General features: G+C 44.9%; 3 protein-coding genes across 3 annotated transcripts; 2 read left to right on the top strand and 1 right to left on the bottom strand.

Annotated features, from left to right (window-relative positions):
* Positions 1–834: 834 nt before the first annotated feature.
* On the bottom strand, positions 835–3,717 carry LOC129863884 (neurofilament light polypeptide-like). Its single transcript, XM_055936262.1, has 4 exons — positions 2,590–3,717; positions 2,143–2,267; positions 1,557–1,999; positions 835–1,423 (listed from the first exon to the last, which is right to left on the bottom strand). Exons 1-4 carry the CDS (start codon positions 3,628–3,630, stop codon positions 1,131–1,133), a joined length of 1,902 nt encoding a protein of 633 aa, XP_055792237.1. The 5' UTR covers positions 3,631–3,717; the 3' UTR covers positions 835–1,130.
* Positions 3,718–7,280: 3,563 nt separating this feature from the next.
* LOC129863885 (phosphoglycerate mutase 2-like) lies at positions 7,281–11,542 on the top strand. The gene is made up of 3 exons (XM_055936263.1): positions 7,281–7,794; positions 8,464–8,644; positions 11,158–11,542. Exons 1-3 carry the CDS (start codon positions 7,378–7,380, stop codon positions 11,325–11,327), a joined length of 768 nt encoding a protein of 255 aa, XP_055792238.1. The 5' UTR covers positions 7,281–7,377; the 3' UTR covers positions 11,328–11,542.
* Positions 11,543–15,294: 3,752 nt separating this feature from the next.
* LOC129863258 (T-box-containing protein TBX6L-like) lies at positions 15,295–19,010 on the top strand. Its single transcript, XM_055935160.1, has 7 exons — positions 15,295–15,430; positions 15,656–15,758; positions 16,629–16,793; positions 16,924–17,249; positions 17,334–17,413; positions 17,532–17,769; positions 18,150–19,010. The coding sequence occupies exons 1-7, from the start codon at positions 15,300–15,302 to the stop codon at positions 18,622–18,624; spliced, it is 1,518 nt and encodes a 505-aa protein (XP_055791135.1). The 5' UTR covers positions 15,295–15,299; the 3' UTR covers positions 18,625–19,010.
* Positions 19,011–24,558: the final 5,548 nt, after the last annotated feature.

Raw genomic sequence — 24,558 nt, 5'->3', positions numbered from 1 at the left:
AGTGCACCTCCTTGCACAAAGGCGGAGGTAGCGGTCCTGCTGCTGGGTTGTTGCCCCTCTACGGCCTCCTCCACGTCTCCTGATGTACTGGCCTGTCTCCTGGTAGCGCCTCCATGCTCTGGACATTACGCTGACAGACACAGCAAACCTTTTTGCCACAGCTCGCATTGATGTGCCATCCTGGATGAACTGCACTACCTGAGCCACTTGTGTGGGTTGTAGACTCCGTCTCATGCTACCACTAGAGTGAAAGCACCGCCAGCATTCAAAAGTGACCAAAACATCAGCCAGGAAGCATAGGAACTGAGAAGTGGTGTGTGGTCACCACCTGCAGAACCATTCCTTTTTTGGGGGTGTCTTACTAATTGCCTATAATTTCCACCTTTTGTCTATTCCATTTGCACAACAGCATGTGAAATTTATTGTCAATCAGTGTTGCTTCCTAAGTGGACAGTTTGATTTCACAGAAGTGTGATTGACTTGGAGTTACATTGTGTTGTTTAAGTGTTCCCTTTATTGTTTTGAGCAGTGTATTTCTAAATCATGACACATAACCTGTTAATGTTTGAATGAATGAATTGAGTAAGGACCTGCTGTCATGTATGATGAACAACAGCCCTTATATGTTTTCACATTGTGGTGAACTATGTGGTCATGGTTTTAAGCACCTTCAAGATGTATCAATGATATATTCAACATTTCATCCTTGTTGTTGCGTTTTAACAGGTCTAACTTGAATATGATAAAACCCAAACTATTATAAATACTGTTTACTGAGTTGTTATTCAGCATGATTCAGTGTAAGGACAAAAACAATCAATTACACACTCGGCATGGCTTTCAAAAGTATTTATTCAACCATCCAAAACCACACTCTCACAGACTTGCACAGGCATAGCACACACACCCTTACACACACACTACAGGAATCGTGTGACCTTTATTGACTTTATTGATTTACAACTGCTAGCAGATAACCTTGATTCTGATGCATTAGTGCACTAAAAGACATTGTATTGAGCACCTTGTTACAAGCACACTGGAGTCGATAATGTTGGGTATTTCTGCTGTTTGCCGAGCTGAGGTTTTATTAGACTGTCTTTTGGCTTGTGTGGTCTTGGGCCACAAACTTACTTTTTAGCCTTTGGTTTTTCAGATTGGTCTTTCTCTTCGACAGGTTTTTCTCTCTTCTCCTCACACTTGGATATCTCTGGTTCGCCCTTCTCTTCTTTGGTTTCTGCTTCGTCATCTTTTTTCTCCTCACTTTTACCTTCATCTTTCACCTCTTCATCTTCGTCATCTCCTCCCTCCTTTTCTACCCCCTCCTCTTCCACACCTTCCTTTCCATCCTGCTCCCCACCCTCGTCCTTATCTTCCTCTTCCTCTCCATCCTCTTTTGCAGTTTCTGCCTTCTCATCTCCACCTATATCAAAAAAGGAAATAATTGAGAAGAGGAATAATTTAGTTAGTATACAGGTTTGTAAAAATGTCAGCATGTAAGCAATACACAACAACAATAGAGAATATTCTTTGAGGGAAAATATCCCAACGCTAACCTTGATCTCCATCCTTAGCATCCTCTCCATCTTCCTTCTCCTCCTCGCTTCCCTTATCCCCATCTTCCTCTTTCTCTTCTCCCTTTTCCTCCTTCTCCTCTCCACCCTCTTCTTCCTCCTCCGGTCCCTCCTCTTTCTTCTCTTCTGCTTCTTCCTCCTCCTTCTCCTCCTCTTCCTCCTTCTCCTCCTCTTCCTCCTCATGTGGTGGGCTGGCAGAGTCCCGTTGGGCCAGGCTGGTAGAGATGATGTCTTCTCCAGAGACGAATGAGGAACTGAGGAAGCGTGAGGTCATCAGGTAGGGGGTGCCAGAGCTCAGGCTAGACTGCATTGAGAACATGGAGCGGCCGAAGGAGGGCATGACAGACAAGGTGTGGCCATAGACACTGGACATACCCCCTGACCCGCCCACACTGAAGTGAGACTCCTCCCCCTCCAGCAGCTTCCTGGAAAAGTAAAGGATCATGGGAAAGAAACAATTTTAGAGTAAACGCGCAATAGGCTTTCCTTGACCTGGACTGGCATTAGTATCATTACATTATATTTGTTTAAGTTGAAGCTCTGGCCAGTGCTCCTCATAGCATCCTACCTGTAGGCAGCGATCTCAATGTCCAAGGCCATCTTAACATTCAGCAGGTCCTGGTAGTCCTTCAGGTAGTGAGCCATCTCCTGCTTGGTGGCTGTCAGCTCATTCTCCAGCTGGCCAATAGTGTCCTACGGGAGACATTTAAAGGTTATGAAGTGGATAAAGTTTTTTTTTTTACAGTGGGTAATACAGATAATATGCCTAAAATGGCTGAATGGATGAAATTTCAAATGTATTCAAAATAATCCTATTTGTTCCTATTCTGTATTACTAAATCAGTTCCACTTGGCACAAAATATAAAACATTATTGGTGTCTTGTATTCTGATATAGTTATTTACTTATTAGTAAGCAGTTTCTAAACATAAATAAATTCAGATTGCATTCATTCTGAGGTATTTGCATCAATCCAGATTTGCTGTTTAATTCATCCTGCAGTACCACCACTGACCTGCATGTTGCTGATCTCAGCGCTCTGCTTGTCCTCCATGATGTGTAACTGGTTTTCCAGAGACTTGTTGAGGCCCCTGCAGGTATCGATCTCCAGCAGGTGGGCCTTGAGCTGCCGGCGGTACTCCCCTGCCTCATCCCTGGAGCTCCTCACTGCGTCGCTGTGCTGGGCAACACTCTCCGTCAGGGAGCCCACCTTCCCGTGGAACCACTCCTCAGCAGACTGCATGTTCTTGGCCGCCAGCCTCTCGTACTGGGCCCGGATGTCCCTCAGAGCACCGGACAGGTCTGGTGTGGCTGCCTCCATCTCCACAGCCACCTGGGCCCCCAGCTGGGCCTGGGCCTGGAGCTCCACCACCTCACCCTCGTGGAGCTTCTTGAGGAAGGCCACCTCATCCAGGAGGGTCTCCACTCTCTTCTCCAGCTCAGCCCTGGCCAGGGCAGTCTGGTCAGCCCCACGCCGTGCATCCAGCAGCCTGCCCTCCGCGTCCTCGCGGGCCACCACCTCCTCCTCATAGCGGGCCTGTAGGGCGCTCAGGGCCTGCTCTAGACGCTCCCTCTGGCCCAGGGCGGCCTGCTGCTCCCCACGCGCCTCATCCACGGCGGCCCTCAGGGCCCGCGCCTCCTGCTCATACAGGGCCGCCAGGCGGGAGGGTTCACCGTGCCTTTGCCTCAGCATCACCAGCTCAGCCTCCAGTGCACGGTTCTGCTGCTCCAGCTCCCGCACACGCTCGATGAAGCCAGCGAAGCGGTCGTTGAGGTCCTGCAGCTGGACCCTTTCCTGGGTCCTCACTGTGCGGAACTCAGAGCTCACCTGGGTCGCCTGGCTCAGCTCCAGTTCCACAGAGGAGGAAGAGGCCATGGATGAATGCAGAGCCTGGCCAGGAGAGGAGTACTGCAGACGGGAGCTCAGGGGGGAGGCGTGGGAGGAGAAGGCCGATCGTGACCTCCCCTTGGTCACCACTCCGCGAGGGGCACCCTCCACGTGCCAGCGGCGATAGGAGGAGGATGAGTAGTAAGGGTCAAAGCCGAGGGCACTCATGGCTGGGCTGGGAGGGCAGGCAGCTCTGTCTGGCTCTGTGTCAATGTGTCTGTAGGGCTCAGGTGAAGAACCCAGACTGATGCTGCTGCAGTGGCTCCAGCTTTTATAGCAGGGAGGGAGAGCTCTGACGCAGGCGCATTCCCAAACTCTGACTATGCGGGATCGATAGGCTTACACTGCAATGAACAGAGAGGGAGAAAGGAAAGGAAAGAAGGAAATATAGGGGGAGGGAGAGGTTGCAGATGGAGATATATTTGTGTTTTTGATGGTACAAAGGAGGTTAACATGTTTCTAGTTTCTTTATACTGTTTCTGTCATACACAGTAACCTTGACTACAAAAATGAATAGTCGCATGAGATGACTTGAGTTTGGAGTCATTCATTTGAATGTAGGTCTCGCAGTCCTCCCTGTAGGGGAATAAAATGAATGGGCTGTCCTGACTCTACAGCAGCCTATGCATTGATATTATACACAGCTTCTCCTCATACAGTGACACAGCAACTGCCCTGCTGGCCAATTAGAGAGCGACACCCATGACCACAGAAAACCTCCATTGATAAACACAGAACACACGGCTGGATGGTATGTGTCTATTTCTTTCTATTTATTTATACATTATGGCTGGGAAGCTACTGTTTGGTGCCTGTAGATAGTTGTGAGGTTCTGAATCAGATGCTGTAATGATAATGTGTATAAATATGTTGATGTCTGTGAAGATGTATTTGTGTTTTTGGGATGATAATGCATTGATAATAATAATAATAGATAATCATAATAATAATAATAGATCGTTAATCTATTATACAAAATAGGTCAAATTAATTCAGATACATTTTCATGATTGCCTTAGCTGTAAGGGACACTGAGGAATTAGAAGAGAAGTTGAATGGTCTTTTTATATTGTTATGTTAATTCCCTAACAAGAGAAACAGGCTTCTTATCTTTCAGCTGCAGAGTGAAGAGGGAACCATAACTGGTCAATAACAGTCTGCTTCCTCCCTGCTGACACCCACTTCATCCTTTTCCTCCTCCACTTCCTCCTGAGAGGGGTGGGGGAGATACACATGTTATACTGTCCCAGACTGTTGATTGAGAGAATGGATAGCACAGTGACAGGCCATACATTTAAGCATAGCATGAGGATCTTGTGAGAGAACAGGCTGGTATGAGTCCATGTTTAGGTGCAGTATATTATGCATTTCGCCTGTACACATTTGAGGAGAGTGTATGAATTTAAGTGTGTTTGTGTGTCTCTCTTGTATGTGTGTATTTTGCTGACAGTTCTCAAAGCAGAAGCCTTGAAGGTGAGATGGATGTGGGTTGCTAGGCTACAGTAGGTGCGGGGTGCTGCCGCAAGCTGAGTCACAAGTAAAGTCAGGGCCGGTTCCAGGCATTATCAAAATAAGCCCCAGTCATTTTAATAAATCAGTCGGGGGCTCAACTTATTGTTGAGAGTTAGAATAGTAGAGTATACAAGGTGCAATTTAGACATTTGGTTGTGCATCAGCATTTTGACAGTCACTCAATTAGCCCATGTCAGTCATTAACAGTCACTCAACTAGCCCATGTCAGCTAAAATGTTTTAGATTGGTAAATGAGTCTAGCCAGGTATCTATACTTGTAGTTATCATGGTCAAATTACCCTGACCTCCAGGGGGCCCCCATTGATTTTGTTAGTCACTCTCACTCAGAAGTCATATTAACATGGCAAATGTGTAAAATTGCAACAAACTTGCTTTGAAACTGCAACATTTTCTTTACACCCCATGTTGTACAAATAAATTAGCTTAGGGCCCCAAAAAGTGAAAGCCAGCCCTGAATACAGTAGTGTTTTCACCCATCCCCTCCACACCCAGCCCCACAGTATCCTCTCCACTTCTCTCTCATACTCCCTTCTCTTTCAGCTTTACCTGCTTTCTCTCTATCTCTCGCTCTCTCTCACAGCAGCATCCTCAGTCTTTCTCTCTCTTTGTGATTCCTCTATCTCTCTGTCCTTTTTTTGTGATATAAGATATGCAGATTGGCTACATGCCCAGAGTTCCATTATTATTGTATTTGCTGATATTGTATTTCTCTCTTTTCTCAATGTGTCTCATACTTTGATTGGTAGAAGGGAGCATTGATTGACTTGGCCCTATTGTTTGGGCTCCGCCCTGACTTTCTTTCAGTTTAAAGCCAAATCAATATTCGTGGTAGGATCGGTTTGAAAACTTGGTGCATTTCTACATAGAATTTCAAACATCCCAAATAAATATTTGCTGACTGTATTTATTTGCTGACTGTTGTCCTGTGGAGACCCAATAGTGGTTGTACTGGGAATAAGTACCATTTATATTGTGTGTTCTTTGGAGTATGTGTGATATTATACAGTAGGACTACTAGAGTATGTGTGTTATTATACTGTAGGACTACTAGAGTATGTGTGATATTATACAGTAGGACTACTGGAGTATGTGTGTTATTATACAGTAGGACTACTAGAGTATGTGTGTTATTATACAGTAGGACTACTAGAGTATATGTGTTATTATACAGTAGGACTACTAGAGTATGTGTGTTATTATACTGTAGGACTACTAGAGTATGTGTGATATTATACAGTAGGACTACTGGAGTATGTGTGTTATTATACAGTAGGACTACTCGAGTATGTGTGTTATTATACAGTAGGACTACTAGAGTATGTGTGATATTATACAGTAGTACTACTGGAGTATGTGTGTTATTATACAGTAGGACTACTGGAGTATGTGTGTTATTATACAGTAGGACTACTAGAGTATGTGTGTTATTATACAGTAGGACTACTAGAGTATGTTTGTTGTTATACAGTAGGACTACTAGAGTATGTGTGTTATTATACTGTAGGACTACTAGAGTATGTTTGTTATTATACTGTAGGACTACTAGAGTATGTGTGTTATTATACTGTAGGACTACTAGAGTATGTTTGTTGTTATACAGTAGGACTACTAGAGTATGTGTGTTATTATACAGTAGGACTACTAGAGTATGTTTGTTGTTATACAGTAGGACTACTAGAGTATGTGTGATATTAAACAACTTCCCTTAACGTAACCCCATGTTGAGGCAGAATGTTTTAGTCTGTTTTTCCCTAGTCACTACTACCTCATTGCATGGTACAGTTGCCTGTATCAGTTCTAGTTTTGGAGTTAGATTACTAATTCCATTGCCTTTTATTGATGTCAGAAACTCTCAAAAACTCTACCACAGTAGGTTGTTGGCACCCTAATTGGGGAGGATGGGCTCATGGTAATGGCTGTAGCGGAATAGGTGGAACGGTATCAAATATATAAAACACATGTGTTTGATGCCATTATTATGAGCCGTCCTCCCCTCAGCAGCCTCCTGTGCACTCTACAGCGCCTCAGCAGCAGCAGCTTACTCTGATCTTTACACTTTTATTTCACAGCTCTCGGTTTAAAAGTCATGTTGCTATTTTAGCTCAATCCCTGACCTCTGGCCTTCCCAGCTGGGACATGTCCCTCCAGTCCATGTGAGGCCCTGCCCTATTGGCTGAGCCTAGCTGTCCATCAGGGGGTGAAGTGCTCTCATTGGTGGAGAGCAGTTTACGCCCGGCTGCTACGCAGGGCCTCATTCCAGAATGCTATAAAAAGAGTGTGAGAGGAGTCGCTCGGGGCTGTTGGTCTCAGAGTGTATGTGTACCATAAGGGAGGGCCGTGTCTCGTGTGTTTGGTAAAGGAATTTAAAGCAACACTGCAAGCATGACTACTGCCCATAAGTTGGTGATCGTCCGTCATGGCGAGAGTGAGTGGAACCAGTACAACAAATTCTGCGGCTGGTTTGATGCCGACCTCAGCGAGAAGGGCCTGGAAGAGGCCAAACGTGGTGCCAAGGCCATCAAGGACGCCGGAATGAAGTTTGACATCTGCCACACCTCCGTGCTGAAGCGAGCAGTCAAGACCCTGTGGACCATCCTGGAGGGCACAGACCAGATGTGGCTGCCCGTGTACCGCACATGGCGTCTGAACGAGCGCCACTATGGCGGTCTGACAGGTCTCAACAAGGCAGAGACAGCCGAGAAGCACGGAGAGGAGCAGGTCAAGATCTGGCGTCGTTCCTTCGACATCCCCCCTCCCCCCATGGAACACGACCACGCTTTCCACAAGATCATCAGTGAAGTAAGAGGCCGGTGTTGATGGTGGTGAATAATAGTACATCACAAAACAGACTTGTGAACCACATTGTAGGTCTGTGACTGCTAACATAGAATAATAACACCTGACACATTATTTTAAAGCGTTGCGTGCAACTACCACTGGACTATGTTCCCATTTTACAAGGAAACCAGTTGGAGTATATTCAGGAGATTTATGACTTGCTTAGGAGATCCTGCAAGACTAAGACTAAGTAACACAATTAAATAACAATAACGAGGCTATATACAGGGGGTACCGGTACCGAGTCAGTGTGCGGGGGTACAGGTTAGTCGAGGTCATTTGTACATGTAGGTAGGCGTAAAGTGACTATGCATAGGTAATAAACAGCGAGTAGCAGCAGTGTAAAAACAAAGGAGAGGGGGCAGTCTTATTGTTCACCAGTCTTATTGCTTGGGGGTAGAAGCTAAGGAGAATTTTGGACCTAGACTTGGCGCTCCGTACCGCTTGCTGTGAGGTAGCAGAGACAACAGTCTATGACTTGGGTGACTTCCTCTGACATGCACTGCTTGAGGTACTACGTAGGCTTTGCCAGGTTTCATTTGCAACCCTCTAGAATGTTACATCACACCTGCTTTTGTGATGATACATTTGAGTAGTGTAACCCAACATGCTGTTCTGTCCTCCCACCAGTCAAGGCGCTACAAGGGCCTGAAGCCCGGTGAGCTGCCCACATGTGAGTCCCTGAAAGACACTATTGCCCGTGCCCTGCCCTACTGGAACGATGTCATCGTACCTGAGATCAAGGCTGGCAAGAACATCATCATCGCTGCCCACGGCAACAGCCTCCGCGGAATTGTCAAGCACTTAGAGGGTTGGTATTATGAGCTGCTGCAGTGGCGGGGGGGGGGGTACAGGGAAAAGGTTAGAGTTCATGTTTCACAAGGAATGTCCAGTATGGCATGTTGTCAAACATCACATGACTCACAGATCTAACAGATGCATAGCCCCTGCATCATTAGCATTATTAATTAGGATTAGCTATCACAACGTGCCATTGGATCACAGGAGTGATGGTTGCTGATAATGGGCCTCTGTACGCCTGTGTAGATTTTCCATGAAAAATCAGCCGCTTCCAGCTACAATAATCATTTACAACATTAACAATGTCTACACTTTATTTCTGATCAACTAGATGTTATTTTAATGGACAATTTGTTTTATTTTCTTTTAAAATTGAGAACATTTCTAAGTGACCCCAAACTTTTGAACGGTAGTGTATATACATTATATATAAATATATACACAGTACCAGTCAAAAGTTTGGACACACCTACTCATTGAAGGGTTTTTCTTTATTTTTACATTTTCTACGTTGTAGAATAACAGTGAAGACATAAAAACTATGAAATAATACATATGGAATCATGTAGTAGCCAAATTGATTATTCTAAAATGGATTAAAAAAAAAAAATAGCTTAGCAATCTATACACAATACCCCATAATGACAAAGCAAAAGCATGTTATTTGAATTTGTTTCAAATGTATACGTTTTTAAAACTGAAATATCTTATTTACATAACTATTCAGTCCCTTTGCTATGAGACTCGAAATTGAGCTCAGGTGCATCCTGTTTCCACTGATCATCTTGACATGTTTCTACAACTTGATTGGAGTCCACCTGTGGTAAATTCAATTGATTGGATATGATTTAGAAAGGCACACACCTGTCTACATAAGATCACATAGTTGGCAGTGCATGTCAGAGAAAAAAACAAGCCATGAGGTCAAAGGAATTGTCCGTAGAGCTCCAAGACAGGATTGTGTTGAGGCACAGATCTGGGGAAGTGTACCAAACAATGTCTGCAGCATTGAAGGTCCCCAAGACCACAGTGGCCTCCATCATTCTTAAATGGAAGAAGTTTGGAACCACCAAGACTCTTCCTACAGCTGGCCGCCTGGCCAAACTGAGCAATCGGGGAGAGAAGGGCCTTGGTCAGGGAGATGATCACTCTGACAGAGCTCCAGAGTTCCTCTGTGGAGATGGGAGAACCTTCCATCTCTGCAGCACTCCACCAATCAGGACTTTATGGTTGAGTAGCCAGACGGAAGACACTCCTCAGTAAAAGACACATGACAGCCCGCATGGAGTTTGTCAAAAGGCACCTAAAGACTCTCAGACCATGATAAACAAAATTCTCTGGTTTGATTGAACTCTTTGGCCTGAATGCCAAGCGTTACGTCTGGAGGAAACCTGGCACCATCCCTACAGTGAAGCATGGTGGTGGCAGCAACATGCTGTTTTTCTGCGGCAGGGACTGGGAGACTAGTCAGGATTAAGGCAAAGATGAACGGAGCATAGTACAGAGAGATCTTTTATGAAAACCTGCTCCAGAGTGCTCAGAACCTCAGACTGGGGCGAAGGTTCACCTTCCAACAGAACAAAGACCCTAAGCACACAGCCAAGACAATGCAGGAGTGGCTTCAGGACAAGTCTATGAATGTGCGAGGCATTGGATAGCCTCCCTGGTCTTTGTGGTTGAATATGTGTTTGAAATTTACTGCTCGACTGAGGGACAATACAGATAATTGTATGTGTGGGGTACAGAGATGAGGTTGTCATTCAAAAATCATGTTAAAATCTATTATTGCACATGGAGTCCATGCAACTTATTATGTGACTTGTTAAACACATTTTTACTCCTGAACGTATTTAGGCTTGCCATAGCAAAGGGGTTGAATGCTTATTGACTCAAGACATTTCAGCTTTTTTTATTTATTAATATAAATATTTTTCTCAAAACATAATTCCACTTTGACATAATGGGGTACTGTGTAAAAAAAAATCAGGCTGTAACAACCAAATGTGGAAAAACTAAGGTGTGTAAATATGCCTTCTGAAGGCACATTTCCAGATAACCAGGAGTCTATAAATAGCTTGGGCTCTCTCCCTGGAGCTCAGACAGACACAGTGGAAAAGGCCATGGGCACGGTTCCCGTTACTGACACGACCTTTCTGCAGAAAGGTTCTGCATTCTCCAGGAGTGGTGGGACCGGGGTGATGCAGACAGGGTTGCTGGGTGACAGGGTTGCAGAGGGAGAGGGGGTGACAAGAGGGCAGAGGGAAAGGGCAGAGAAAGGTAAGGTCTGCTGAAACAAGCTACTTAGTAGCCCCCCTGAAAGAGGAGTATGGACGACCTCCCCTGTCAAAGGTGGTACTAGCTAAGAAATATACCAGCCTTTGAGGATCTGTACTTCCACTCCACTTGGAATACACATGTCAAATACATTGCCTTATGTGAATTTCCTCTATGTGAATGATCAGTCTTGATTTCACACACTATCCTCTGCTCACTCCTAACACGTCTTTCTGTCTGTCTCGTCAGGCATGTCAGACGCTGCCATCATGGAGTTGAACCTGCCAACAGGTATCCCGATCGTGTACGAGCTGGACGCAAACCTGAAGCCCGTCAAGCCCATGGCTTTCCTGGGAGACGCTGAGACTGTGAAGAAGGCCATGGAGGCCGTGGCTGCCCAGGGCAAAGCTAAGAAGTAAGCCAGCCTGGAGACATCAAGAGGAGAAAGAGAAAAAGTGACTGTCCCTTCCCCCGCACAAGCCTTGTCCACTCACCCAAACACACACACACACACACACACACACACACACACACTACTGTGGAGTGTCACAGTCCCACTGTAGGTGTTGGTGAAGCCCTGTGTTAAGGGCACAACAGTCTGACACAACAAATAAAGAAAACAACTTTTTGTGTCTTTGCCTGTTTCTGCTTTTATCTCTTTCCTCTTCCTCCATCTGTTTTGATGTTTTTCCTCCTTTTCCTCTCTTGCTCCACCTTTTCTCTTTTTCCATTTACTCCTCCATGACTTGATCTCCCTTCTCTCCCTGATGGGTAATTCACTGGTATCAGCATGGCGATGGTGGTGCTGTGTAATCTTATCCAGATAGCAGAGCAGAGCGGGGAGGAGAGAGAAGAGGGTCACTGAGTTCCTATTGGCAGCGTTCCTGTGGTGCAGCAGCACCTTGTCTGACTCCGTCCCTCCCCATCCCGCTCATCTCCTCAGTACAGACGCAGTACACTGGCTGGGGCTGGCTCAGGGCTAGGCACACGTTTAACACTGGACTAGTCACTCTCTCTGGTGACAAAAGTACAGGTGCAGGGGATTGTGTGTGTGTGTGTGTGTGTGTGTGTGTGTGTGTGTGTGTGTGTGTGTGTGTGTGTGTGTGTGTGTGTGTGTGTGTGTGTTTAGGGGGTGAGGTAGAAGGGCAAAGTCAGTGTGTGTGGCAATATAGCTCAGTATTTGTATGATTTATTTTAGTGTTTTATTTTGCTCAACTTTATCAAGGGTGCCAATCATTTCGGTCATGACTGTATATCAGATGACTGGGTCAGAGAAGGGGGCACTAAAAGGAATTGCCTTCACATTAGATTGAACGCAAATGACATCAAACCTAGAGCTGGGACAGCAGTAAAATAACATTTTACACTAACTAGTCTGGATCCTAAACACAGCACTGTTCTAAAGTGGATAAATAAAATCATACTTCCATCACTTCAGTTAGAAAATCTTTAATTAAATTCTCAACTACAATCAACCTTATAAAGCAGTGTGTTGTAAGGCATTCAGATGTTCTTATTCAAGTTCTATACTGTAAGGTATCTATGTCTTCACTGACACAAACAATTTAGCTTTTCCAATCAATCTTGCTTCAAAAATAGTTTTTTCTCTCTACTTGCATTGAATAAAATCCTTAATTTAAAGTGAAAAGTATTCATCCACATAATAAATGATCAAGCCCCAGAACTGACTTCTCTCAACTTTTCAAATGTAAAACACAATTATAATGTTGAATGTGCTATTGAGCAGGCAAAGGCTAAATGCTACCTACTAACAGTGGTGTTGATATGGAAATAAATACCAGAGTTGTTAAATGTATAATCTATATGAGAAATTAGAGTATCAATGTATATAGGAGAAATTAGAGTACCCTCTAGTGGTTCAACGTGTTCTTATCTGTTGAGTGACTCAAATTATTTCCCACATTATTAGAATTGCATGTGTGGGGAGACAGAAGCAGCTGAGCCCAATAGGTTGCCATGCAACCAGAATCCACCAGGGTGAGCTAGTCCCACAGAGATGCTCACTGCAGCAGAGAAACTTCATCTGAAGAGACCAGAGAACGCCAGAGAAGCCGGTGTTTGAAGGATGTATTGGCACAGGTGTTGTTAGGCCTGAGATTAAGTCGAGCGTTGCGTCATGCCTAACAACAGCCCTTAGCCGTGGTATATTGACCTATTGCTTTATTAAGCCAATGTCTAACTTCTTTGACATTAAACGGTCCCAACACAAAAGATATGTAAGTGTAACCATTTTTGCCATGCATACTATATCATAGTTGCAAAGGTCACCTGGAAAACCTACACTTCAGGCACATAGGCCTACAGAATTCCACCTTCCAGGCTGAGGTTGATCTAGGCGGTAGGGATGTGTCTCTACATGTCAATCTGGAAGGTAGATGGGCCTAACTGAACACTCCGATGTGCTTCAACTTCTCCGAGGCTACTGTACAACAGATATGCACCCCCACGCACACAAACACACCTTGATTTTACCTGAGTATTTAGGCCTGCCTGAGTCATCCTGGTTTTCCCATCTGGAACATTCTTAAAGCTGAAGGTGTAAAGTCGAACAGAGACACTAAGTCTTCTGCAACAATGAGTTTCACACTGACATACAAAGTTTGAGTCATGCATTTGTTATACATCCTCTGTTGTATCCCTATGAGAGATTCCATTTAGCACTGTGTGAATTGAATTATATCCCTATACTAACTCTTGAGACAATAGTCACTAAAGCTACCACATACAAAGGCCTCACCCTCTACCCTTGTGCTATGAAAAGTGTTGCATACAATGTCCACACACAGACACAGTAACCTATTCAGAATCGAAACAATGTTTATTCAAAGCACTTTTTCACCAATCTGATCCATGTCATGTGCTCCAAAACAGTGCAGCAATAGTTTATCACAGAGTAATTAACACAAATACAGTATGCACAAGACAGACTCAAACCCAACTTCTGGATTCCTCTCAAACCTCAATGATGATTGCGTCTGAAATTCAGATAGGATGTGCCTGGGCTGTGTGACCGTCACTCCTTCACTGCTCTCTGGGTGTGTTTAGCATGTGTGTGGATCTCAGCCGGGGATCAGGCGGGTGCTCCAGACCCAGACAGGGGCCGCACGAGATCAGAGCAGCCAGAATGGAGGGCCCTGCGGTGGGGTTATCACACATCAGAAACCCTGAAGCCTCCATCCATCCCCCCATCCCCTCCCTCTGTCCTTTCAGGCTAACAGGCCACTTGTGCCAGCCCCATTAGGCCCCATACGACACCTCTCCAGGCCTGGGGGGCCATTGGCCACGATTAGCCAGAACTGCCTCCCATTGTCAAGGACGGAGATAACTTAACCCCCCCCCCCGCTCCCCCATTTAAAACCCTTAACCAACAGGGCAGTTCAAGAAAGAGTTAAGTAAAATATTTACCAAATAAACGAAGTAAAAAATTATAATAAAAAGTAACACAATAAAATAACAATAACTTGGCTATATACAGTGGGTACCGGTATCGAGTCAATGTGTGGGGGTAGCAGCAGTGTAAAAGCAGTGTAAAAAAACAAATGGGGGGTGTGAATGTAAATGAGGCTCCTGGATGGCGCAGCGGTCTAAGGCACCACATCTCAGTGCTTGAGGCGTCACTACAGACACCCTGGTTTGGTTCCAGGCTGTATCACAAAAAAATCAAATCAAATCAAATGTATTTGTCACATACACATGGTTAGCAGGTGTTAATGCGAGTGTTTATTAGTTTATTTGGAAAATATACATATCTTTTTTTAAACAGTGATTTCCAGAAACAAAAGGTCACGTTCAGGCAGCTATTTCTTCACAGCACCACAGTATGCCCACCCCCTCCATTTCCCACCCCCTTGTCTGACACTTCAAAGGTTCGAAACCAGGCACACCACTCTGTTGTAACCACACCCACTTTGTCCTCACAGGCCATTCCCTTTCTGGGCTGACCAATGAACTACAGAGGTCAGCCCCTCTAACTCCACAAGTTAAGGATATGGAAAGGAAAGTTTTGAGATTGATAGGGAAACTTTTCATGATCCAAGGACCACCACTAAGTCCACAGCTCCTCTCACAGTGATGTGGGTCTGACAGCAGCGACATCAGCACACACATTTGGATAAGGAATTTGATCTTGATATTCTCTTTGACCATTGTGGTGAACCGTGCAGGCAATGCAGCATATCTCTGGTAAGTATCACTTTTTCAACCTTTGCTACGTCAGTCAGTGGTCTAGCAAGAGAGTAACAGCAAGTCTATTGCATAGTTGAAATGTTGCATTGTCTGTGGAAATCTCTGTGTACAAAGGGTTTCTCCAGCACTGTTCCACTCTGTAAGGCTCCATGTCCCCCTCTCTCTCTCCAGAGCCGAGGCCCAACATGATGACCCCGTCCCCCCCTACAGCTGACCCCTACCACCAAGGCAACGTCAGGATGACCCTGGAAAAGGCTGACCTCTGGAAGTCCTTCCACAACCTGGGGACTGAGATGATCATCACCAAACATGGCCGGTACAATTGTTGTTATATCCTTCATCATCATTTTTGATCTGTGTAAATCAGTGCAAAGTACCTTCCACCCGCATTTCATGCCATATCGTAGCTTTACCAATATTTTAGCTCTACCAACGTTGTGAAACTGTATCTGCTGCTAGTATGCTTTTTTTGAGAGAGCGCATAGAGTTGTGATCAGGAATTGAGAGGATAATACAATTAGTGTGGATTTGTATGTATCAGGAGGATGTTTCCCCACTGCAACGTCAGTCTATCTGGACTCCAACCCTATACCAACTATGTCCTCATGGTGGATATGGTTCCGGTGGACAACTCCAGATACAGGGTAAAAACAACATGCCCACCATCCTTATATAATACCTCAGTTGCAGGGAGTTTTTCATAGGCACCGTGCTTCTACATCTGCATTACTTGCTCTTTGGGGGTTTTAGGCTTGGTCTCTGTGTAAGCACTTTGTGACATATGCAGATGTAAAAAGGGCTTTATAAATACATTTGATTGAGAATATATTAATTGATAATACATTTGATTGATATATCACATGTTGATATATAACACACATTACAATACTACATTTCTATTGGGAAAGTTCCAATTAGATAAGCTAAATGTGTCACAGTTTGGAATATAGTCAGTCATTGTTTTAAAAGGAAACATAAGGAGATGAAGTAGAAGACAAGCTTGCAGTCAGTCTGCATCCAGCATACAATCCAGACGGTGCCCCGCCCACACCCAGCCAATCACCACACACACTGCATATCAAAGACCATTACTACATCCTGTTTTTCTACCCCCGGCTGGAGGTTCAGCCACAGCCATTTAGCAACCCCCCCCCCCCCCCCCCCCCCCCCCGCTCCAATCAAAGTGAATGGGGAGCAATACCCCCTCCATGCATCCACTGGCCCTCCCCTCAGTACACATTGCTTTTGAACATATGCTCCAGAGAGAGAGGAGTGTTTTTCCTTTGCTATAGCAGTACCTGTATATGTTGGTAGATTATATGCAATTATATACATACCTACAGGATACTGTTCAAGCTTGCAATAATATGCACCACAGATTCCTTATATATATCAGTGTAAATACTGGGGGTATGTGAGTTTTTGTGGAGTGTCTACGTGTTGAGGCTTGTCTTGTGGTTCGTTTCACACCTGAGTAACGCCCATCCCCTCCCCCCTTCTCTTTCTCTTTGTAGTGGAATAAAGGCCAGTGGGACATGGCTGGGAAAGCCGAGCCCCAGCTCCCCTGTCGGACGTATGTGCATCCAGACTCCCCCACCCCGGGCTCCTACTGGATGAAACAATCGGTGTCCTTTCTCAAGCTCAAACTCACCAACCACACACTGGACCAGCACGGCCATGTAAGAACACGTATCCCCTTCTCTACTGAATCCCCAGCCCGCAACCTCTCACAGTCTGAGAGTAGACAGCTGTCATTTCTGTAAACAACATTATTAGTTGACTCATTAGTGGTGTCTGTTCTCTCCTCAGATCATCCTGCACTCTATGCATCGCTACATCCCACGCTTCTCTGTGGTCCAGGCTGACAGTCTGCACAGTGTGCGCTGGGGACACTTCCATTACTTCTCCTTCCCTGAGACCTCCTTCACTGCAGTCACGGCCTACCAGAACACTAAGGTCCGTCTATCAACTCACGTATTAAGAACATACAAACGGCGCACCCACGTAATTAACTTGCTCTTTGGGAATGGATGTCTTCATCTCCACTCCTGCTTTCAGATCGCTAAACTGAAGATTGACCACAACCCCTTTGCTAAAGGATTCAAAGGGGAGAACACCCGTACTCATAGCAAGAGGTAGGGATCAATAGAACTATAACACTATGTGTGTGTGAGTCGAGGAGATGTGCTTTACAAGTTGTTATTGTCTATTTTTTATAGGTGTCGATCCAACAAGAGTCCTGGAAATGCTTCAAAGAAAGCCAAACAAGACAGAGATACAGAATTCAAAAGTCCTTCAGGTATGAATCTTAACTCTATACAGTAAGATTAGATTGATCAGATCTGTATAATGTCAAAGGTTGTCCAGCCCATAGGCCTATAGGCAGTCTCATTGATCCACAATCTTTTCCCATTTAGACCTCCAAAGAGCAACATTAGACTGTGAGCCAGCAGAACGGGGGATAACCTTGGGAACAACAGAGAACATAGTGTCGGCTAAGGAGGATCTCTTCTCCCCCTGGGCCATGGAAAAGGACCCATCCCAGAGCCACAGCCTGCACACTGAACTACTGGAGCTCCACGACCACAGACAGGACTACAGCACTGAGGAGCAGATGGTGCCTGGCCCTGCATCTATGTCCTACCAACCATGCAGGTACTGTACAACCACCAGGCACACACGCACGCATGTATAAGCGCAACATTGTAGCATTATAAACTAGATTGTAAAACAATATTGTAAAGCATACCTTTTTTGGAGGTGAAACCCAACATACAGGCGAATCCCCACTCTAACAGCCTGCACACCCACAAAGGTGCATATGCAGAATCCTGACCCATTATGCCAATAGAAAACTCAGTGACTCAGTGCTATACTTAACAGGCACTCTATGGTGTAGAATACACCTCCATACTGTGCAATTAAAAGTGACACTTTGAGTCAGCGAGTGTTTGAGTTCACATACTGTATGTGGGTTGGTGACAATAACTAAAAGTCATATTAGTAACCCGCTCCATATTTTTTATTCTCTCCAGATCTGTTGAGCATGGCAGACTTCCCTCTCCATCTTCTGCAGTGGAGGATTGCAAAGGCAGGCGCAGCTATGAGTCTCACCTCCGTGATGTAGCCACTGTCCCTGGGCACAAGACTAACAGTCCTGGCCCTGTCAGAGACATGGGACACACCCCCTTGGCTCCAGCCATGCCCCAGGACTATAGAATGTCCCCTGTCCATCTGCCCACGTCCTCCAAAACCTACCCTGGGTACCTGGGCTACAGTTACCCCCTCTATGGCCACTACACTACTAACCAGGGCATGGGTCAGTGGAGTGAGGGTGGTACAGGACAGTACCCTGGACAGTCCTTGACTCACCACCTGCCCTTCTTCACCAGTCAAACACTGACTGCAGACCACGGCACCCACCAACGCAGCGTCCATCACCATGGCAACACAGAGGCAGAGTGGAGCTGGAGCCAGTACTTGAGTTTGGATAATGATCAGAATAGCTGACTCTGACTCACAAAGTGAAGGAGCTGAGTTTCATTCTGTGAACAATGCTACTTGTGACATTTCAGAAAAGTGAGTCTATGGTCCTTGTGCACAAGGTCCAAACCAAGATATCGTCAAGTATGTTTAAAAAAAAACTTGTTCTCTGCTATGGACATGTGTGTCAAGAGGAGTGTGTGCAATTTTCTGTTCCAAGTCTATGCAGAGCTTATAGCAGAAGGCTATTTGAGCTATATACTGGACTTAATGGACTGAGCCTCCTCATACTGTGCCTGGTGCTCCATATGAACTGCATTCAAATGTTTGTGTGCATTCATGCTTGTATTACGCATGTGATGTGTGTATGCTTGTTTGTTTACTTATCAAAGTGATGATAATTGAGATCAGATTATGACCAAAAGGATGTCATGATATCCAAAAATAAATAATAATAAGATTCCCATATCGGTATAGTTCTCTACATCATACCTGCTGTAAATATGACAACTCTTAAGAGGTTTCACACAAGCCATAAGTGATTCCAACATGAAGGGTCATCAATGTTACCCAGCAGAAACTGCATGACAGAGAGATACAAAGGGACACAGAGGTGAATCCTTCACTCCCACAGGAGGACAGGCCAGGAACACATGTAAATAAGTCAATCAATCAAATTGATTTATGAAGCCCTTTTTACATCAGCCGATGTCACAAAGTGCTGTACAGAAACCCAACCTAAAACCTCAAACAGCAAGCAATGCAGGTGTAGAAGCACGGTGGCTAGGAAAAACTCCCTAGAAAGGCCAGAACCTAGGAAGAAACCTAGTGAGGAACCAGGCTCTGAGGGGTGGCCAGTCCTCTTCTGACTGTGCCAGGTGGAGATTATAACAGTACATGGCCAAGATGTTCAAATGTTCATAGATGACGATGGCGATAGAGAGAGAGAGTTGAAAACAGCAGGCCCGGGACAAGGTAGCACGTCCGGTGAACAGGTCAGGGTTCCAAAGCCGCAGGCAGAACAGTTGAAACTGGAACAGCAGTACGACCAGGTGGACTGGGGACAGCAAGGACTCATCAGGCCAGGTAGTCCTGAGGCATGGTCCAAGGGCTCAGGTCCTCTGAGAGAAGAGAGAAAGAGAGAGAGAATTAGAGGGAGCATAGTTAAATTCAGACAGGACACCGGATAAGACAGGAGAAATACTCCAGATATAACAGACTGACCCTAGCCCCCCGACACATAAACAATTGCAGCATAAATACTGGAGGCTGAGACAGGAGGGGTCGGGAGACACTGGCCCCGTCCGACGATACCCCTGGACAGGGCCAACCAGGCAGGATATAACCCCACCCACTTTGCCAAAGCACAGCCCCCACACCACTAGAGGGATATCTTCAACCACCAACTTACTACCCTGAGACAAGGCCCAGTTTAGCCCACAAAGATCTCCCCACGGGACGAACCCGAGGGGGGCGCCAACCCGGACAGGAAGATCACGTCAGTGACTCAACCCACTCAAGTGACGCACCCCTCTTAGGGACGGCATGGAAGAGCACCAGTAAGCCAGTGACTCAGGCCCCGTAATAGGGTTACGGCAGAGAATCTCAGTGGAGAGAGGGGAACTGGCCAGGCAGAGACAGCAAGGGCGGTTCGTCACTCCAGTGCCTTTCTGGTCACCTTCACACTCCTGGGCAAAAGACTACACTCAATCATATTACCTACCGAAGAGATCAAATAAAATACAATTTTATTTGTCACATACACATGGTTAGCAGATGTTAATGCGAGTGTAGCGAAATGCTTGAGTCTTCAATAAAGACTTAAAGGTCGAGACCGAGTCTGCGTCTCTCACATGGATAGGCAGACCATTCCATAAAAATGGAGCTCTATAGGAGAAAGCCCTGCCTCCAGCTGTTTGCTTTGAAATTCTAGACACAATAAGGAGGCCTGTGCCTTGTGACCATAGCGTAGGTGTTGGTATGTACGGCAAGACCAAATTGGAAAGATAGGTAGGAGCAAGCTCATGTAATGCTTTGTAGGTTAGCAGTAAAACCTTGAAATCAGCCCTGCCTTAACAGGAAGCAAGTGTAGGAAGGCTAGCACTGAAGTAATATGATCAAATTTTTGGGTTCTAGTCAAGATTGTAGCAGCTGTGTTTAGCACTAACTGAAGTTTACTTAGTGCATTATCCGGGTAGCCGGAAAGTAATCTAGAAGTGACAAAAGCATGAATTAATTCTTCTGCATAAATTTTGAACAGAAAGTTTCTGATTTTGTAATGTTACATAGATGGAAAAACGCTGTCCTTGAAATAGTCTTGAAATGTTTGTCAAAAGAGAGATCAGGTCCAGAGTAACGCAGAGGTCCTTCACAGTTTTATTTGAGACGACTGTACAACCATCAATATTAATTGTCATATTCAACAGAAGATTTCTTTGTATCTTGGGACCTAGAACAAGCAGTTTTGTCAGAGTTTAAAAGTAAAAGGTTGCAGCCATCACTTCCGTATGTCTGAAACACAGGCTTCCAGGGAAGGTAATTTTGTGGCTTCACCATGTTTCTTTGAAATGTACAGCTGTGTATCGTCCGCATAGCAGTGAAAGCTAACATTATGTTTCCAGGTGGCATCACCAAGAGGTAAAATATGTAGTGAAAACAATAGTGGTCCTAAAACGGAATCTTGAGGAACACTGAAATGTAGTTGATTTGTCAAATGTGATCGATGATATCAAAAGCAGCACTAAGGTCTCGGAGCACGAGGACAGATGCAGAGCCTTGGTCTGACGCCATTAATAGGTAATTTACCACCTTCATGAGTGCCTTCTCAGTGCTATGATGGGGTCTAAAATCAGACAGAAGCATTTAGTATACATTGTCTGTCTTCAGGAAGGCAGTGAGTTGCTGTGCAACAGCTTTTTCTACAAGTTTTGAGAGGAAACTTAGATTCGATATAGGCTGATAGTTTTTTATATTTTCTGGGTCAAGGTTTGGCTTTTTCAAGAGAGGCTTTATTACCGCCACCTTTAGTGAGTTTGGTACACATCCGGTTGTTAGGGAGCCATTTATTATGTTCAACATAAGAGGGCCAAGCACAGGAAGCAGCTCTTTCAGTAGTTTAGTTGGAATAGGGCATGCAGCGTGCAGCTTGAAGGTTTAGAGGCCATGACTATTTTCATCAATGTGTCAAGAGATATAGTATAAAAAACTTGAGTGTCTCCCTTCCTGGCAGTGTTGTGCAGACTCAGGACAACTGAGCTTTAGAGAAATACGCAGATTTATAGAGGAGTCCGTAATTTGCTTTCTAATGATCATGATATTTTCGTCAAAAAAGGTCATGAATTTATCACTGCTGAAGTTAAAGCCATCCTCGCTTGGGGAATGCTGTTTTTTAGTTAGTTTTGCGATAGTATCAAAAATACATTTTGGATTGTTCTTATTCTCCTCAATTAAGTTTGAAAAATAGGATGATCGAGCAGCAGTGAGGGCTCTTTAATACTGCACGGTACTGTCTTTCCAAGCTAGTCGGAAGACTTCCAGATTGGTGGAGCGCCATTTCCGTTCCAATTTTCTGGAAGCTTGCTTCAGGGCTCAGGTATTTTCTATATACCAGGGAGCTAGTTTCTTATGACAAATGTTTTTTTGTTTTTAGGGGTGCGACTGCATCTAGGATGGGGTCCGTTACTCCTCAGCAGGCCAGGCTTGTTCCTGTTTGTGGGTGAGTCCCAGAAAGAAGGCCAATTATCTACAAATTCCACCTTTTGGGAGGGGCAGAAGACAGTTTTCAACCAGCGATTGAGTTGTGAGACTCTGCTGTAGAGCTCATCACTCCCCCTAACTGGGAGAAGCCAGATACAATTACTCGATGTCAACATCTTTCTAGCTGATTTACACGCTGAAGCTATGTTGCGCTTGGTGACCTCTGACTGTTTCATCCTGACGTCGTTGGTGCCTTCATGAATAACAATATCCCTATACTCTACAGTCGCCAGTTTTAGCCTTAGCCAGCACCATCTTCAGATTAGGGATTTCAATTTGTCAGAGCTAATGGTGGGAAGCTTCGGCGTCTCAGACCCCGTAACGGGAGGAGAGACCAGAGAAGGCTTGGCCTCTGACTCCGACTCGTTGCTTAATGGGGAGAACCGGTTGAAAGTTTCTGTCGGCTGAATTAGCGACATCGGTTGAGCATTCCTACAGCATTTCCTTCCAGAAGCCATGAGAAAATTGCCCGGCTGCGGCAATTTTGCGAGGGGATTTATACTACTATCTGCACTTATTGGTGGCGCAGACACTGTTTCATCCTTTCCTACACTTAAATTACCCTTGCCTAACGATTGCGTCTGAAGCTGGGCTTGCAGCAGGGTTAACCTCATAATACCATGACTACACCGCTCGCGTCGCGTGCGCAAGCGTTGCAAAATACATTTTGAAATCTATGGTATTCAATTATTGCACCCACACTGCTCGTGCACGTCAACGAGCGTCTGCGTTGCCAAGGGCTAAAATAGAAGTCCTTTCTATTTCTGACACCGATAGCTGCAAGTCCTGCCTCTCCCATCTCCTCATTGGTTTATAGAAGCAGGTACCCACGTGCCATCTCCTCATTGGTTATACCCACGTGGGTGATTGAAAGACGAACTGTGTTGCCGGTTGTCATGGTAATACTATGAAAGTTTAGATGCCAATCACAATATAAGTTCAAAGATGAAAAAGCCTGGAAGGAGGAGAGATGACTAGAAACTATTCGGTTGACCGTTTTATGTGTGGATTAAATGTTGGAGTAGAGGACCTTGTGCATTTCAGGTAAAATAACAACCTAATGTGTCACGATCGTCTTGAGGATAGTGAGTGGACCAAGGCGCAGCGTGTGAAAAATACATCCTCTTTTATTTAGAGACGAGTGAAACACGAAACGAACACTTATAACAAAACGAAACAAAACAACCGTGAAGCTACAAACGTAAGTGCAATACAAAAGCTACAAACGTTCTACATAGACAATTACCCACAAAACCCAATGCCTATGGCTGCCTTAAATATGGCTCTCAATCAGAGACAATGAACCACAGCTGCCTCTAATTGAGAACCAATCTAGGCAACCATAGACATACAAACACCTAGACAAGACTCTGACCCATTTAACATACAAAACCCCTAGACAATCCAAAAACACATACATTCCCCATGTCACACCCTGACCTAACTAAAATAATGAAGAAAACAAAGATAACTAGGGCGTGACATAATGTTTATATCCCAGGACAAATTAGCTAGCAACAGAAAGCTAGCTAAATAGGACAAATTAGCTAGCAAGTGCAAACTTTCGACCAGTCCCCAAATCAATTTGTTTTGATATTTTAACCTGCGTGTCGTGATCGCGTTTGGTGTGGGGGACAAAATAAATGTATGCTGGGCAGTCGCGGAGCCGGTTTGGGTTCCGTAAGGCGATTGTTCTCCTGTATATTATGAGTACAGCGACTTCAATTAGAAGGCTTAATGTTACTACTTAGCTTTGGCTGGTGGAGGTCCTGTAGAACCATGTCCAGATAAAGCGTCTAGGGTGAAAAAGTGTAATTAATTAAAAAATATATAAAACGGTAATTAAAAAGTAAAAACCGTAAAGTTGGCAGGTAGCAAAGTAGCATTAGCAACAAACCGCACAGCAGCACGTAAACAAGTCCACAATTACATAAGTCTGTCATTCTCATAGGATGGTTGGTAACGCAGGGTACAGACGGACATAGAAGGGCACTACGAACAGTTGGTAAAAGTTTACTTGACACCCAGGGTCATAACACATTATGACACGGTCATAACAATGTCACAACAGCTGACATAACTTGCATAACCTGTCATAATACAGTCATAACACTGCCATGATATGTCGTGGCATATATTGCATTATTTTATGGCTGGTTATGACACCTACGTAAGAATGTCAAAACCTACATTTACGGATAGCCA

The sequence above is a fragment of the Salvelinus fontinalis genome, chromosome 10 (assembly GCF_029448725.1).
Source record: "Salvelinus fontinalis isolate EN_2023a chromosome 10, ASM2944872v1, whole genome shotgun sequence".
In the NCBI taxonomy this organism is placed as follows: Eukaryota; Metazoa; Chordata; class Actinopteri; order Salmoniformes; family Salmonidae; genus Salvelinus; species Salvelinus fontinalis.
Note: the sequence above shows the minus strand (reverse complement) of the source record. Positions and strands in the feature narration are given on the sequence as shown.